This window comes from Propithecus coquereli, unplaced genomic scaffold, assembly GCF_000956105.1.
Source record: "Propithecus coquereli isolate 6110/MARCELLA unplaced genomic scaffold, Pcoq_1.0 Scaffold35, whole genome shotgun sequence".
Taxonomy (NCBI): domain Eukaryota; kingdom Metazoa; phylum Chordata; class Mammalia; order Primates; family Indriidae; genus Propithecus; species Propithecus coquereli.
In genome coordinates this window covers 9888175-9900923 of record NW_012149174.1, presented here as the reverse complement: position 1 = coordinate 9900923, position 12749 = coordinate 9888175, and the positions used below count along the sequence as shown (strand labels likewise).

At 33.7% G+C, this 12749-nt stretch overlaps 1 protein-coding gene across 1 annotated transcript in view; it reads left to right on the top strand.

The window, feature by feature from the left end:
• Window positions 1-12749, top strand: part of NCKAP1 (NCK-associated protein 1) — a 59091-nt gene that overhangs the window by 16941 nt on the left and 29401 nt on the right. The window contains exons 9-13 of the mRNA XM_012651190.1: window positions 717-848; window positions 3331-3549; window positions 3741-3871; window positions 4162-4259; window positions 12594-12687. Coding sequence (XP_012506644.1) covers window positions 717-848; window positions 3331-3549; window positions 3741-3871; window positions 4162-4259; window positions 12594-12687 — 674 coding nt within the window. The remainder of the gene's footprint in view (window positions 1-716; window positions 849-3330; window positions 3550-3740; window positions 3872-4161; window positions 4260-12593; window positions 12688-12749) is intronic.

Here is a 12749-nt window from a genome sequence, read left to right as displayed (position 1 = left end):
TTGTTAGTGTTTATTTGATCCCAAAATACAGATTTTGGCTTTTAGAAGAAAATATATGTAGTAGATGATATTTATCCTTATATACTGAATACTAAAGGCCAAGTATATATATCTAAAAAATTTTGTGGGGTACATGGTAAACAATCTATAATTTTCAATTTATTTAAAATCAGATATCTGAGACTTCGTTTTAGCATGTTTGTGATACATTCGAACATACCTGATATCATTATTTTAAAACAGAAGTATCAGAACAGGTAGCATTCAGGGCTCTTCGCTTGTTTAATTGTTTGGAGGGAAGGTGTAGGTGGGCAATAATTGGATAAATATTTTTTGTTTAAAGTAAATTTTCTACTTTCTTCCTTTCTAAGTTGATTAAGCAATTGCCCTTTTCAGACAATTTTCCTTTTTCCTGTAACAGAAAGTATAGCAGGAATTGGAGATTATGAGTGTACAATAAGATCTTCCTATTGTATGTTAAGTCAGTACAGTCATTACTATCTAAATGTAGAAATGAATGATGGTATCCTTTAGAAAATTATTCTCAAATGTTAGTTACATCCTTAAAGATTTTGAACTTAGTTTAGGAGATAAAAATAAGCAAATTCTGTAATTACTATCTCTAAATAAAACCTGATGTGTTTATAAAATTAATATTGTATTGCCTATGATGAAATGTTGAATATTTTATTTACTGTTTATTAATTTTTTTCCAGCCTTGATAAATTGCACACTGCACTTTCAGAGTTATGTTTCTCTATAAATTATGTACCAAACATGGTGGTATGGGAACATACCTTTACCCCACGAGAATATTTGACTTCTCATCTGGAAATCCGCTTTACTAAGTAAGAAAGAATATAAACTGTGTTTGTTTGTTGATTCAGTTAATGAGTTTGTTATAGTAATTATTAATCTATGCAGTGTTTGCTTTTATAAGGAAAAGCATTAGTAGAACTGGTATAATATTAAGAATAATGAACTAGAAAATATAAAGAATAGAGAATTGAGAATTACTTAAATTGCCTAAATTCTTTTCCTATACCTGTTATTATTAACCAATAATACTGGGCAAGCCAGTTAATCTCCATAAGTGTTAGTTTCCTTATATGCAAAATGACAAGATTAGAGCAAATCAGTGTACTTCAGCTTGCAGGTGGCAACTCAGTAGGGTCATGAAATCAGTTTTTAGGTTGTATTCAACATTTAAAGAAAGAAAGAAGGGGGAGGGAAATAAGAAATAGAAAAACAGAGCATTGTATGCAGTAAGTATAAATATTGGTGCATGAAATTTGTCAGTTATGTATATATGTATGTGTATGGAGTTGTAGTAGATACATGTCTTGCAGTAGGTCACAGTCAAATATTTGAAAACTTCAGGACGAGGTGATGATCTCTTACATCTTTTCTGAATTCAAATGTATGCTGTTAATTAAGCCGGTAGAATTTTAGATACTTGAGGTCTCAATTCTAATTAGAATTGTGTAATTTATACATATGTACTTCTTGAAATGATATTTATAAATGTTTCTTCAACCATTTTCTAAAGTTACACCCTTATTTATTAAAGAAAATGTTAATGTAGTATAAGTAGTATTGAAATAATATAAAGCTTAGAAGTACAGTTGGTGAGATAAGACTGTAAGAATTAGAGAATAATATAGGACAGTATATGAATGGGCACTGAATTGAATGTTAAATTATCAGTTGACTTGAAAAGACAGTGGTGATGAACAAAGACTGTCTTTTGCTCTCCTTAGTAAGGCTGGCATCCTGACAATAAAACACAGAATGCCCTAGTATTTATTTTATTTATATGTTTGTTTTCATTTTTATTTATTTATTTACTTATTTTTTGAGACAGGGTCTCACTCTGTTGCCTGGGCTCGAGTGCAGTGGCATCATCATAGCTCACTGTAACCTCAAACTCCTGGGCTCAAGTGATCCTCCTTCATCAGCCTCCCAAGTAGCTGGGACTGCGGGTGCATGGCACCACATCTGGCCAATTTTTCAATTTTTTGTAGAAACGGGGCCTCACTGTGTTGCTCAGGCTGGTCTTGAACTCCTGCCCTCAAGTGATCCTCCTCCCTCTGCCTTCCAAAGTGCTAGGATTACAGACATGAGCCACCGCGCCTGGCCTGGCCTTAGTATTTAAACTTAAAGGGACGTTTTGTCTTTTGGTATTTATTACTTTCAAGTGGGTGGGGGTAGGAGACTGGTTGATAGAAGGTAGAATTTAGTTTATATAGCTCCCTTGTTTTCCTTCTGTAAACAGTCTGGTTTTTTAATCCATGGGGAAGCAAATGTTCTTTTTATCAAACATCTACTTAGTGAACAGGATCAAGGCAAGGGGAACAAGTTGTTTACCTGGGAAAGACTTTTGTGCCGGGACAAATAAGTTGTGAGTATTAGTGGGTTTACTTTTGCTGATCACTTGAGCACAGTCTTAGGGGCTATACACAAGGATAGCAATTTTCATCTTGAGTTGGCTGTTATGGGCCTGTTTCTAGTGATCAGATTTGTCTGTTGTCTTTAAGGATCCATTCTTATGGATACAACTCTAAGGGCTTTATAGATCTAATGCTCAAGGAGCTTTAAAGAAAGTAAAATAGAAGTAGCCAATGTTGGAAAAGTATTTAGGGAACTGTTTTAAAAATGTGTGTTTTGTTGGAATATAATCAGGACTATGTTTTATGTGCTGTGAGTGATTAAAGAATAAAGTTGTTTGTTTGTTGCCCTGTTTTGTTTAACTGTCATGCAGTTTGTGGAGAGGCAGCACTAAGTCAGGCAGACTTGGGGTCAAAGCCTGGATATACCACTTCCAAACAAAGTGACTTTATCAATTTACATGAGTCCTGAGCCTTAGTTTTTTTCATCTGTGAAATGATGGTGATAATAACTACATAGTAGGGAAATTAAATGTGATATTGGAGGTAATTTATATAAAGCCTAAAAAACTCCTGACACACATAATAGTGCCAAGTGAATTCATACTATGGACTAAATAGTTCATTGTCTTTGCTACAAACAATATGTTAAAGCAATTTTTAAAACCCTCTTTACGCTTTAATCATTTCGTTACCGATGTTCTTAGAATGTTTTTAATCATTTGTATTCTTGTTTCATTGTAGTTTTTAGGTATTCATTCTTTTTTTAGGTTGTTTCTTGGGAAGATAATGACAGTAGTAATTTTATGGCTTTGTAACAAATTATGTTTTAAAGTTAATGTTAATTGCTTACTTAATATTATCTATGAGTAGATTGAATGGTTTATTTACATAAATGGAAAAGTTAGAGTTCTTTTCTTACTCTCCTCCCTCTACCCCACAGGTCAATTGTTGGGATGACTATGTATAATCAAGCCACACAGGAAATTGCAAAACCGTCAGAGCTTCTTACAAGTGTAAGAGCATACATGACTGTACTCCAGTCAATAGAAAACTATGTGCAGATTGATATTACAAGAGTATTTAATAATGTTCTTCTTCAACAAACACAACATTTAGATAGTCATGGAGAGCCAACTATTACAAGCCTATACACAAATTGGTAAGGAAAACATTTAGAAATTTGGGAACTAGAAAGTTTCTTTATAATGAATTACTTAGAAGAACTAATTTTTTATGGGTACATGCTCATTCATGTTATCAGTCAACTTAAAATTATATGCAGGAATATATACCATAATAAATTTTGAATTAAATAATTTTTCTTGGTTATAAATTTTCTTTTCTTCTCAGGTATTTGGAAACTTTGTTAAGACAAGTTAGCAATGGCCATATAGCTTATTTTCCTGCAATGAAAGCATTTGTGAACTTACCTACAGAAAATGAATTAACATTCAATGCAGAGGAATATTCTGACATATCAGGTGAATAATACTATAACATGGTTTAGAGAATAAAGGAAACTTGATTCTTTTGATGATGTCTTGATTCTTTTGGCTTTTCATTCTGTTGTGACTATTCTAGTTCGTTTATATGCATAATTGCATATTGTATCTTAGAAGTACTTCTGCATTTTGTGTTACCTTTTTTATTCCAGAGGCTTTTCTCAGGATTTTGCCTTAATAATTTGTTTTTATGATGGTATGTGTTAATGTCAACTTTCTTAAAGTATTTGCTCTGTCAAAAGTATGAAATTAATTACATTTTCTTTCAGAAATGAGGTCATTATCAGAACTACTAGGCCCGTATGGTATGAAGTTCCTAAGTGAAAGCCTTATGTGGCATATTTCATCACAAGTTGCTGAACTTAAGGTAATACAGTCTTTATCAATTTTAGCTTTTAAACATTAATTCCTGGAAAAGATTTCAGGATTGTGAACGACAAGCCTCCGTGTTAATTGTTTTAAACTGACATGAAAATTCTGATATGTAAATGAAATTAAAGAGCTAACAGGGCCTTTCGATGGCTTCTTAGTTTAGTTCTGTTTTACAGGTGAGAAAATAGACTGAAGAGGGGTATTGACTTGCCAAAGGGGACTGAAATTCAGATTTTTGGGCTTTTGGTCAAGCTTTCATTCTATTATATTTTGATTTTAAATAACCTTTTTTTTAAAGCTTTTTAGAAATATCTCAGTGCTAAGGGGATTTATATTGAATGAGTCTGTATATATAATAACTGTGTAGTTTTTGGAAGAATTTGAGCTTGGGCCACTAAAACTTTTGAACTTATGAACAGAATAAAAAAGGCATGTTTTGAAATACACCTTTTTCTTTATGTAAGTTTTTTGGTGGTTATTTGTGCCTTGCATTTTTAATTTGTGAAAAAAATAGTTTATGGTACTGATAAGTAGCTTGCATTTGAAAATGTAGCACTGAGAGTTCTAAATGTGGTAATCTGATTTACTGAAAATTAAAGAATAAGTTAATTCCTATAAGCTTAATAATATTTTTCTTAATTTAAATATTAAATAATATTTAATAGTAATATTTTGCTGAGTAAAATAAATAGCAGGAGTCAGTTTGAGTAAAAGCTTCATATATTTAAACATTTAAAAAAGAGAGGCAGTATTACCCAGTGATTAAGAACTCAGGCTTTCAAGTTAAGCTCTCCTGAAGTTCAGTATTGTTGCTTATAAGCTTTACTTTTAAGCAAATGTTTAAACTCACTGAGCTTTTACTTTGAGAGAATTATATGAGATAATTCATATCACACTTTTAGGTACTCTGCATGGCGTCTGACGCACAATAAGCACTGAATAAATGTTATTTTGGTATTTATCATATCATTATCCTCTCATTGTTATTTTTTTAGAGTATTCTGCAGTTCTTATATAAAAATCAACTTCTAGATACTTTATAATATGTATTTTAAATGCATATATTGTATACTTTGTATGGTTTTAAATGCACAAACATTGAAATGCTAGTTTTGGTTCTTTACAAGCAATATTATTCTTATTTATTGGACTCATTCTCCTGTAAATACATGATCCTTTTTTTGTCCTATCTCAGGTAACAGATTTCTCATCTTCAATTTTTTTCTTATATTCTTTTCAGTATCAGATAATAAAGGAATTATGGCTCAGTAATTTCACTTTTGCCAACTATTTTTTATTTCAGACTGAATAAATAGGCACTTCTAGAATTGTCAGTATTTTTAGTGCTTCTTTGCTATTTAATTTGATAGATTGAATATCATGGTGCAGTAGTAAAAAAAAAAAAAAATAGCCTAATTTGGATCTCTCTGAATTCATTTCTGTGAGAGTTCAAACATGTCCTTAAGTACTGCAGGGATCTGGCCTTCCGCTTTTCCTTACCGCCTTTATTCCTGCAGCCTGGCTGGCCTACTTACTGTTGTGTCATCTCAGATACTCTTGTCTGAGATATTGTAATAGCTTGCCAACACATAGTAAGCACTTAGTAAATTTTTATTGGATGCAAAAATAAAAATAACCAACTTCTTGACTCTTTGTTCCAGGCTTTCTCTTAACCTCTTCATAAATACTAACTCTTTTAAGTCCTTACAATAGGTGTTTTCCCTATTTTACAAATGCGGAAAGTAAAGTCAAGAAAGATTAAATAACTTGTCCAGGCTCATATGGTTAATAGGGGGTGAAACCAAAATTTGAACCCATGCAATCTATCTAATTCCAGAGTTTATGCTACTACCATGCTGCACTGCATGTAGAACTGAGAGGGAGCAGTTATCTAACCCACTTTCATCTGATGTAGGAACACAGGCTACATTTTTCTAGGCGTGTCATCTGGTCTTTTATGAAAATGAGGCAGTCTCATCAGTTACTACATATCTCTAATTTATGTTGACTCAATATCTAAGTAATAGTTTTTGATTAATCCTCATTCTTAGGTCAAGAAGCAGAGACTGCCTTTGACAAGATCACCTTTCACATATTAAAAACTGCTACCGTGTATTATTTTTCTTCCTTGTGTGAAATATATTCATATTCATTCACTTTGCCATCTTTATCACTCCTTCCTCTGTACAAACACTATCTTTTTGGTGTCACTCTTAGAGAATAGTACCTAAACTGAGAAGTTTCAGATAGAGGTCTGATCAGTGAGGGTGCGCATATTTATTCTGGATACTGTGCTTACTAACAGTTTAAGATAGCTTTAAAACTTTCAGTAGTTATGCCATACTGTTTTCATATCAATTTCCAATCAGATAAATTTTCTTTTTGTTTCTTTCACATATGCTAACCTTAAACCATGGCTTTCTACATATTATAATTCGGACAATTATTTTTAGACCTAAGTGTATGCTTTATAAATTATTTTTAGTAAAGTTTATCTTATTCATTATTTCAGGATCTTAAGTACAGATTTTATCTTAGTCTGTTAGCAATTCTTTTACAAACTTAATATTATAGCCTTGTCCCTAAGTATTAATGTTATCAAATACATTCTTTCTTTTGAGAAGAAATGGAAGGAACTTACATTTTAACATTTCTCTCTTATATGGTGGAGTGACTGCATTCTCTTTGTTAGATATTATTAAAATTTGATTTAAAGTTGATATAGAAATAGTATGAATAGTTGACTTTTTGAATGCTGTTGAACTCACTGACTCAAGAGTGTTGTTTCTTGCCTGGAGTCTTTTTCAAATATTTGATATTAAATCTGAGTCAAAAACCTAGACACAATAAACTTCTTGTGTAAGAGCTTAGATTCATTGCCTTTGAGGTACATGGGTATGACTTGGCTTGGGTTTCTCATTAAATATAATATGCTCTAAAACCAAGATGGTTTTGGATAGTAAAACATTTTTTTCTCTGAAACTTTTTATTTTAGCCTTTTAGTAATCTCTTATGTGATCTTCCTTATTTGACTTGACTTTTCATTTTACCTTCATAATAACTTGCATATTTTATTAGTGATTTAATGTTAGTTGTAGGAAGAATTTTTTTAAATCATAATTATGTTTTGGTATTTCTATTTTTACTTTTTTGCTTTTCAAATACTAAATCCTGATTTGTTCAAATATTATATTTTTCAAACTGCTTCATATGAAATCTTCACATTTCTAGTATTGTGCTTTCATCATTTAGGTTTCTTCAAAACAAAACAAATCTTGAGGATTCAGTTTTCTGGAATTGCACAGTGCTTTACAATGATTTTCTTTGAGGTCTCTCTTAAGAACCCCAAGATGTAATCCAGATTGCTTTGGATTCAACTACTTGCATGTTGTTAAGAACTGCAGAAGGTGTTATTCATGACTGTTTTCTCAATCTTTGTGTACTGAGTCATACTTCCATATGCATTCTTGTATTTTATTACCAAAGAAATCTTATATTTTATTACAAAAGAAATCCTGTATTTCATAATGTAATGATTTTCATACAGACAAGTTCAGTGTGTTGTATACTAGTCTATCTCATTGAGGTAAATCTCTCAAAGTACTCATTCTGTCAGTGGTGATTCTAATTGTTTTATATTTTTTAGTGTCCTACAAAATTACTTTCTGTAGGATAACATAATTTTTGAAGTTACAGAAATGAAAGAACCTAAGGGTTTTTCTTTCCAGTATTGGTAGGAAATACTTTTCTACAAAGGACAACTTAAAAAGCTTGAGAGAGATGTTAAAAAAAGAATCTTCTTGGCTGGGTGTGGTGGCTCACGCCTGTAATCCTAGCACTCTGGGAGGCCGAGGCAGGTGGATCACTCAAGGTCAGGAGTTCGAGACCAACCTGAGCAAGAGCAAGACCCCGTCTCTACTAAAAATAGAAAGAAATTATCTGGACAACTAAAAATATATATATAGAAAAAATTAGCCGGGCATGGTGGCGCATGCCTGTAGTCCCAGCTACTCGGGAGGCTGAGGCAGAAGGATCGCTTGAGCCCAGGAGATTGAGGTTTCTGTAAGCTAGGCTGAAGCCACGGCGCTCTAGCCTGAGGAACGGAGTGAGACTCTGTCTCAAAAAAAAAAAAAAAAAAAAAAAAGAATCTTCTTTTACAGAAGGGCCAAAAAAAAATAGTGAGGTATTTCTAGGCTAATGTCAAGGAGAACCTGGGAACTCAGAAACATGAGCCTAGCATTGGAAGCCACTTTTGACCTGAGGACATTTACTGATTCAGAAGTAACACATTTGTAAAATTGAGCTGTAGTTCTGGTGGTCTTGTGGGGCAAGGAGGTCAGTAGTCAAAACCTAGAGCCTGCCCAAAGTAGGGAGTGGGAAGTCTGCTTAATTCTTCCCCAACTTTCTTTACATAGACACCCTAAAGGGTTGTACCTTCAGGGTAAGGGTGAACTGAAAATGTTTCACCCCTCTCCAGGATATACAGCCTTATTTGTGTTGTTTGCTCAGTCCAAAGAATCTCATATTTTGAGCCTGGGTTAAGGTAGTCTTAGATAAGTAGTGCCCCAAGGTACTTGGCAGAAGCTAACACAGATCCTCTCTGGAGAAAGGTATCTTCATCCTAGGCTTCAAATGATTTCTGCAAGTAATTTTTCAAACACAGTGACCTTCAGCTGGAGAGTGCAAGTCTATTGGAGATCAGTAGAGGGTGGTCATATATTTAACTGGCATACGATTGATTCTTACATCATTCTCTGTTGCCACTTTCTCTGAACCAGAATTTAGAGCCCTCTTTGTCAGCATAACTTCCTAAGGTGGTGAGAAGTTAGAGTGTAACTAACCACTCCCCATAAAGACCTAGTAATCCTTTTGTTTTCAGCCTCAAGCCTTCCTGTGCCACTGCCTTCAATTTCTGATCCTTTCCTTCCTCTTGAGGCATATATTAACTTGCTTCTACACTGTGTCTTCTCTACAGGAATTTGCAAATCAAATTTTTCACCTCTGTTTATTCTTTGCTCCATTTTCCATCTTCTAGAGATTTGTTGACATCTCTCATTTGGTCTTGTTTCTTCTGTTGTTTATTTTTGTAGGTTTATGCCTTTTTTATACTTTTCCTCTCACTTTAGTGGATTTCTGAAAGGAGCAGTTTTAGACACATGTATAAAATTCTCTACATTTAACCAGTACTTCTACATAGTTTGCATACTTGTTCGAGCATTTTTATAGGGAAGATTTCTAAAAGTAGATCAAAAAATGTAAACATTAACTTCAAATATCCCTCTGAAAAGACTGTAGCTCATACCCTCCCCAACAGAGCATTGTGATGGCTCTAGTAGCATTTTAGTCTTTTTGAAATGAGTGTATACAGTGTTTTTTCGGGAGGGAGTTGTGATATTTTTTAAGATCATTCTATAACTTCTTTGCTTTTATTTTTGTTTTCTAAATATTTAATCTAAAATGACAAACTAAATACCATGTGGCTACATCTTTTTCTTTTTCTTTTAAAGGTGATCTTAACCTGTTTTAGCTGAGGACCTTTTTGTTTCAAAGAGTAAATTTGTGTGCTAATTAGAAAAAGCAGAGCTTCTTTATATTTGATGGTTGTGAATACATCTTGTGTCAGACTTAGCACTATGCATGGGTACTTGTGGTGAAATCTATTTATTCCTTTCTGGAGAAGAAAACAACCAGGCTTCTTTCCTACTAAAATTCTTGGTTGGGTGTTTCATTTGGAGTTGTGCCCATTGAGTCAATTTCTCCTTCCAGTCCTGCCAGAAGAATTGTTTTGGCATTTTACAGATAAGTCTTTCTAGTTCTTCAGGGGGTCCTAGAGGACTTTTTTTCAAATGCAGTGGGAAATTTAAATATGAATTATGCCAAGAATTGTAACACTTTCTTTTTAACAGAATACCAAGTAGATTAAAAACATTTTTAAATACTCTTAATTTGCTTCATGTGATTTGTCTCAATTTGTTAAATTCCAGTTACTACTGCCAGCTTTCATTTTGTTTGTCAGCAAGATTAATCGATGGTTTTAAATATAGAGAGCCTTGTAAGGATGCAGTCGAGGGAAAAATGAAAAAAAAATTAAACATAAAAATGAAACTTTCAAGAAGAGAGATCGTTAACTTTTTTTTTTCTTTTTAAGAGTAGTAAGCCAACAAATACTTTAGGGTAATGGTTCTCAGAGTATGGTTCCCAGACCAGCAGCAACAGCATTACCTTGGAACTTCTTAGAAATGCAATTTTTTTTTGGCTCTACCTCAGACCTGCTAAGTCAGAAACTCTGGGGCTGGGACCCAGCAATGTGTGTTTTAGGAAGTCCTCCAGAGCATTCTGACGTGCACTAAAGATTGGGAACCATTTCTTTAAGGATTAAGAACATAGAGTTTTAATTCAGACATATGTGAATTCAGATTCCACTGTTATTATCTTTGTAACTTTGAGCAAGTTATCCAACTTTTCTGAACCTTTGTTTCCTCAACTGTAAAATTGGAATGTTACCTCCAATAAATAATACCATAATTTATAGATCCTAAGACCCATTTATCCTATATTAATATTTCTGAAATTATATGTGTCTTATAGTATTGGTAGAGGTTTTTTTTCTCAGTGGCACGTAAAATAAAGTGTATTTTAAATTCAGTGGAGTCTCTGATTCATTAATTCGTGATATTTTGTTCAAAGTGTTGTGAGCACTATCGGGGTTGGGCATAGAGTTTGAGTGTGTATTGAATCAAGTCTTAGGTTGAGAGAGTTTTGAATTGGCCCAGAGAGACAGTCTAATCAAAGACTATAGAAGTTAAATTTAGCAAATAAATGTGACTTCAACTGAACATCTGATTAGGAGCATAATGAGAAGTAATCTGAAGTAATGTCATCAAGTAACTTAAACAAAATTTATATTAGTGATTTAGGAAAAATGATTTTTATAGATTTTCTGTATAGTTTTTCATGGTCCTCTGAAATCAGCTGTTACTAACTTTCCTTTGTAACAAAACCACGATGGCACTTTAACTATGTGCTTGCTACATCTTCCCACCCAGGTCTGCTGAATTGAAATATTCAGGGATGAAGCCTGGATATGTATGTACATATTTGGAAAAAGTTCTACAGGTGATTGTGATGTATAGTAAAGGCTGAAAACCACTATAGAGAGCCAAATGTAAAGAAAATTCTGATTTAAAAGAACTTTGTAGAGACATAGAGATCAGAAATTAAATTATAAATTTCACTTGAATTATTGAAAACACTGGTGTGGTAGTGGTGAACTTAGTGGTGTAAAGGCAGATGGCACAGGTAACAATGCAACAAAGAGTAGAATGTCTTACTCACTTTCCCCCCTCATTGTTTTAGAATCCCAGTTTGTTGTTATCCAGGCTTATTCTGCCAGAATGAAATTAATTGTATTTGTTTTAGTTATAATTTTTTTACTAAATTACTGTTCCAATTTTTTTTTTTTTTAAGAAAAACCTTCTTTAATTAGCTATAATTTTCTTGAATAGCTATCCTTCGCTCCCTTCCCTTATTTATATCTCTTCCTTTTCTCTTCCCTTTTCTCAGTGGTCCATGAAAGAGAAGTAGATAGTTTACACTTCCATTTTATAATTTGTGCTATAATACTGCAGTCCCCAACCCCCAGGCTGCGGATGGGTCCATGGCCTGTTAGGAACGGGGTCACACAGCAGGAGGTGAGCGCCAGGGGAGAGAGCGCAGCCACTCGCCATCAGTCACATCGATGCTTGAGCTGCATCTCTGCCCCCCAGATGCCCAACCCTGCTGTGGAAAAGTTGTCTTCCATGAAATCAGTGCCTAGTGCCAAAAAGGTTGGGGACCACTGCTGTAATATAATCCCCATCAAGTGGCACCATACCCCACCAAGTTATTCTCCCTCTAATTGTATATATCCAGTGATGAACTCATTGTCTAAAGACATACGCTCTGGCCTGTTTTTGGCCAGCTTTAACTTTAGCAAGTTCCTGTTGTTTTGGTTGGAAGTTGTTGCTCCCTAAATCTGTTTTAGTGTCTTCTTTTTAATATCGATGCTGTTCTATGCCTAAGCATTAGGTGATCCTTTATCCTGCTACTTATCTTTGTTGCTTTTCCCTATATGTCTTCCTTCTTGAATTTTCAAACTGAAGAACACTAATCATATGTAAATAATTTTAGGATTCTTTTATTGAAACAAGAACAAAAGTCTATAGCATAGAGCATCTGGATTTCATGGATTGTGTTTCCTACTTGCCAGATTGTAATTTCCAAGCATGCTCTTATCTCATTAACACAGGGAGGTCTGTGCCTGACCTAGGATCTTTCTTTTTCTTTTTAGAAACTTGTGGTGGAGAATGTTGATGTGCTAACACAAATGAGGACCAGCTTTGACAAACCAGACCAGATGGCTGCACTCTTTAAAAGATTATCATGTGGGTAACTCATGATACTTTTATAAACATTAAGAAGATCTCGATACTTACTATTTAGCCCT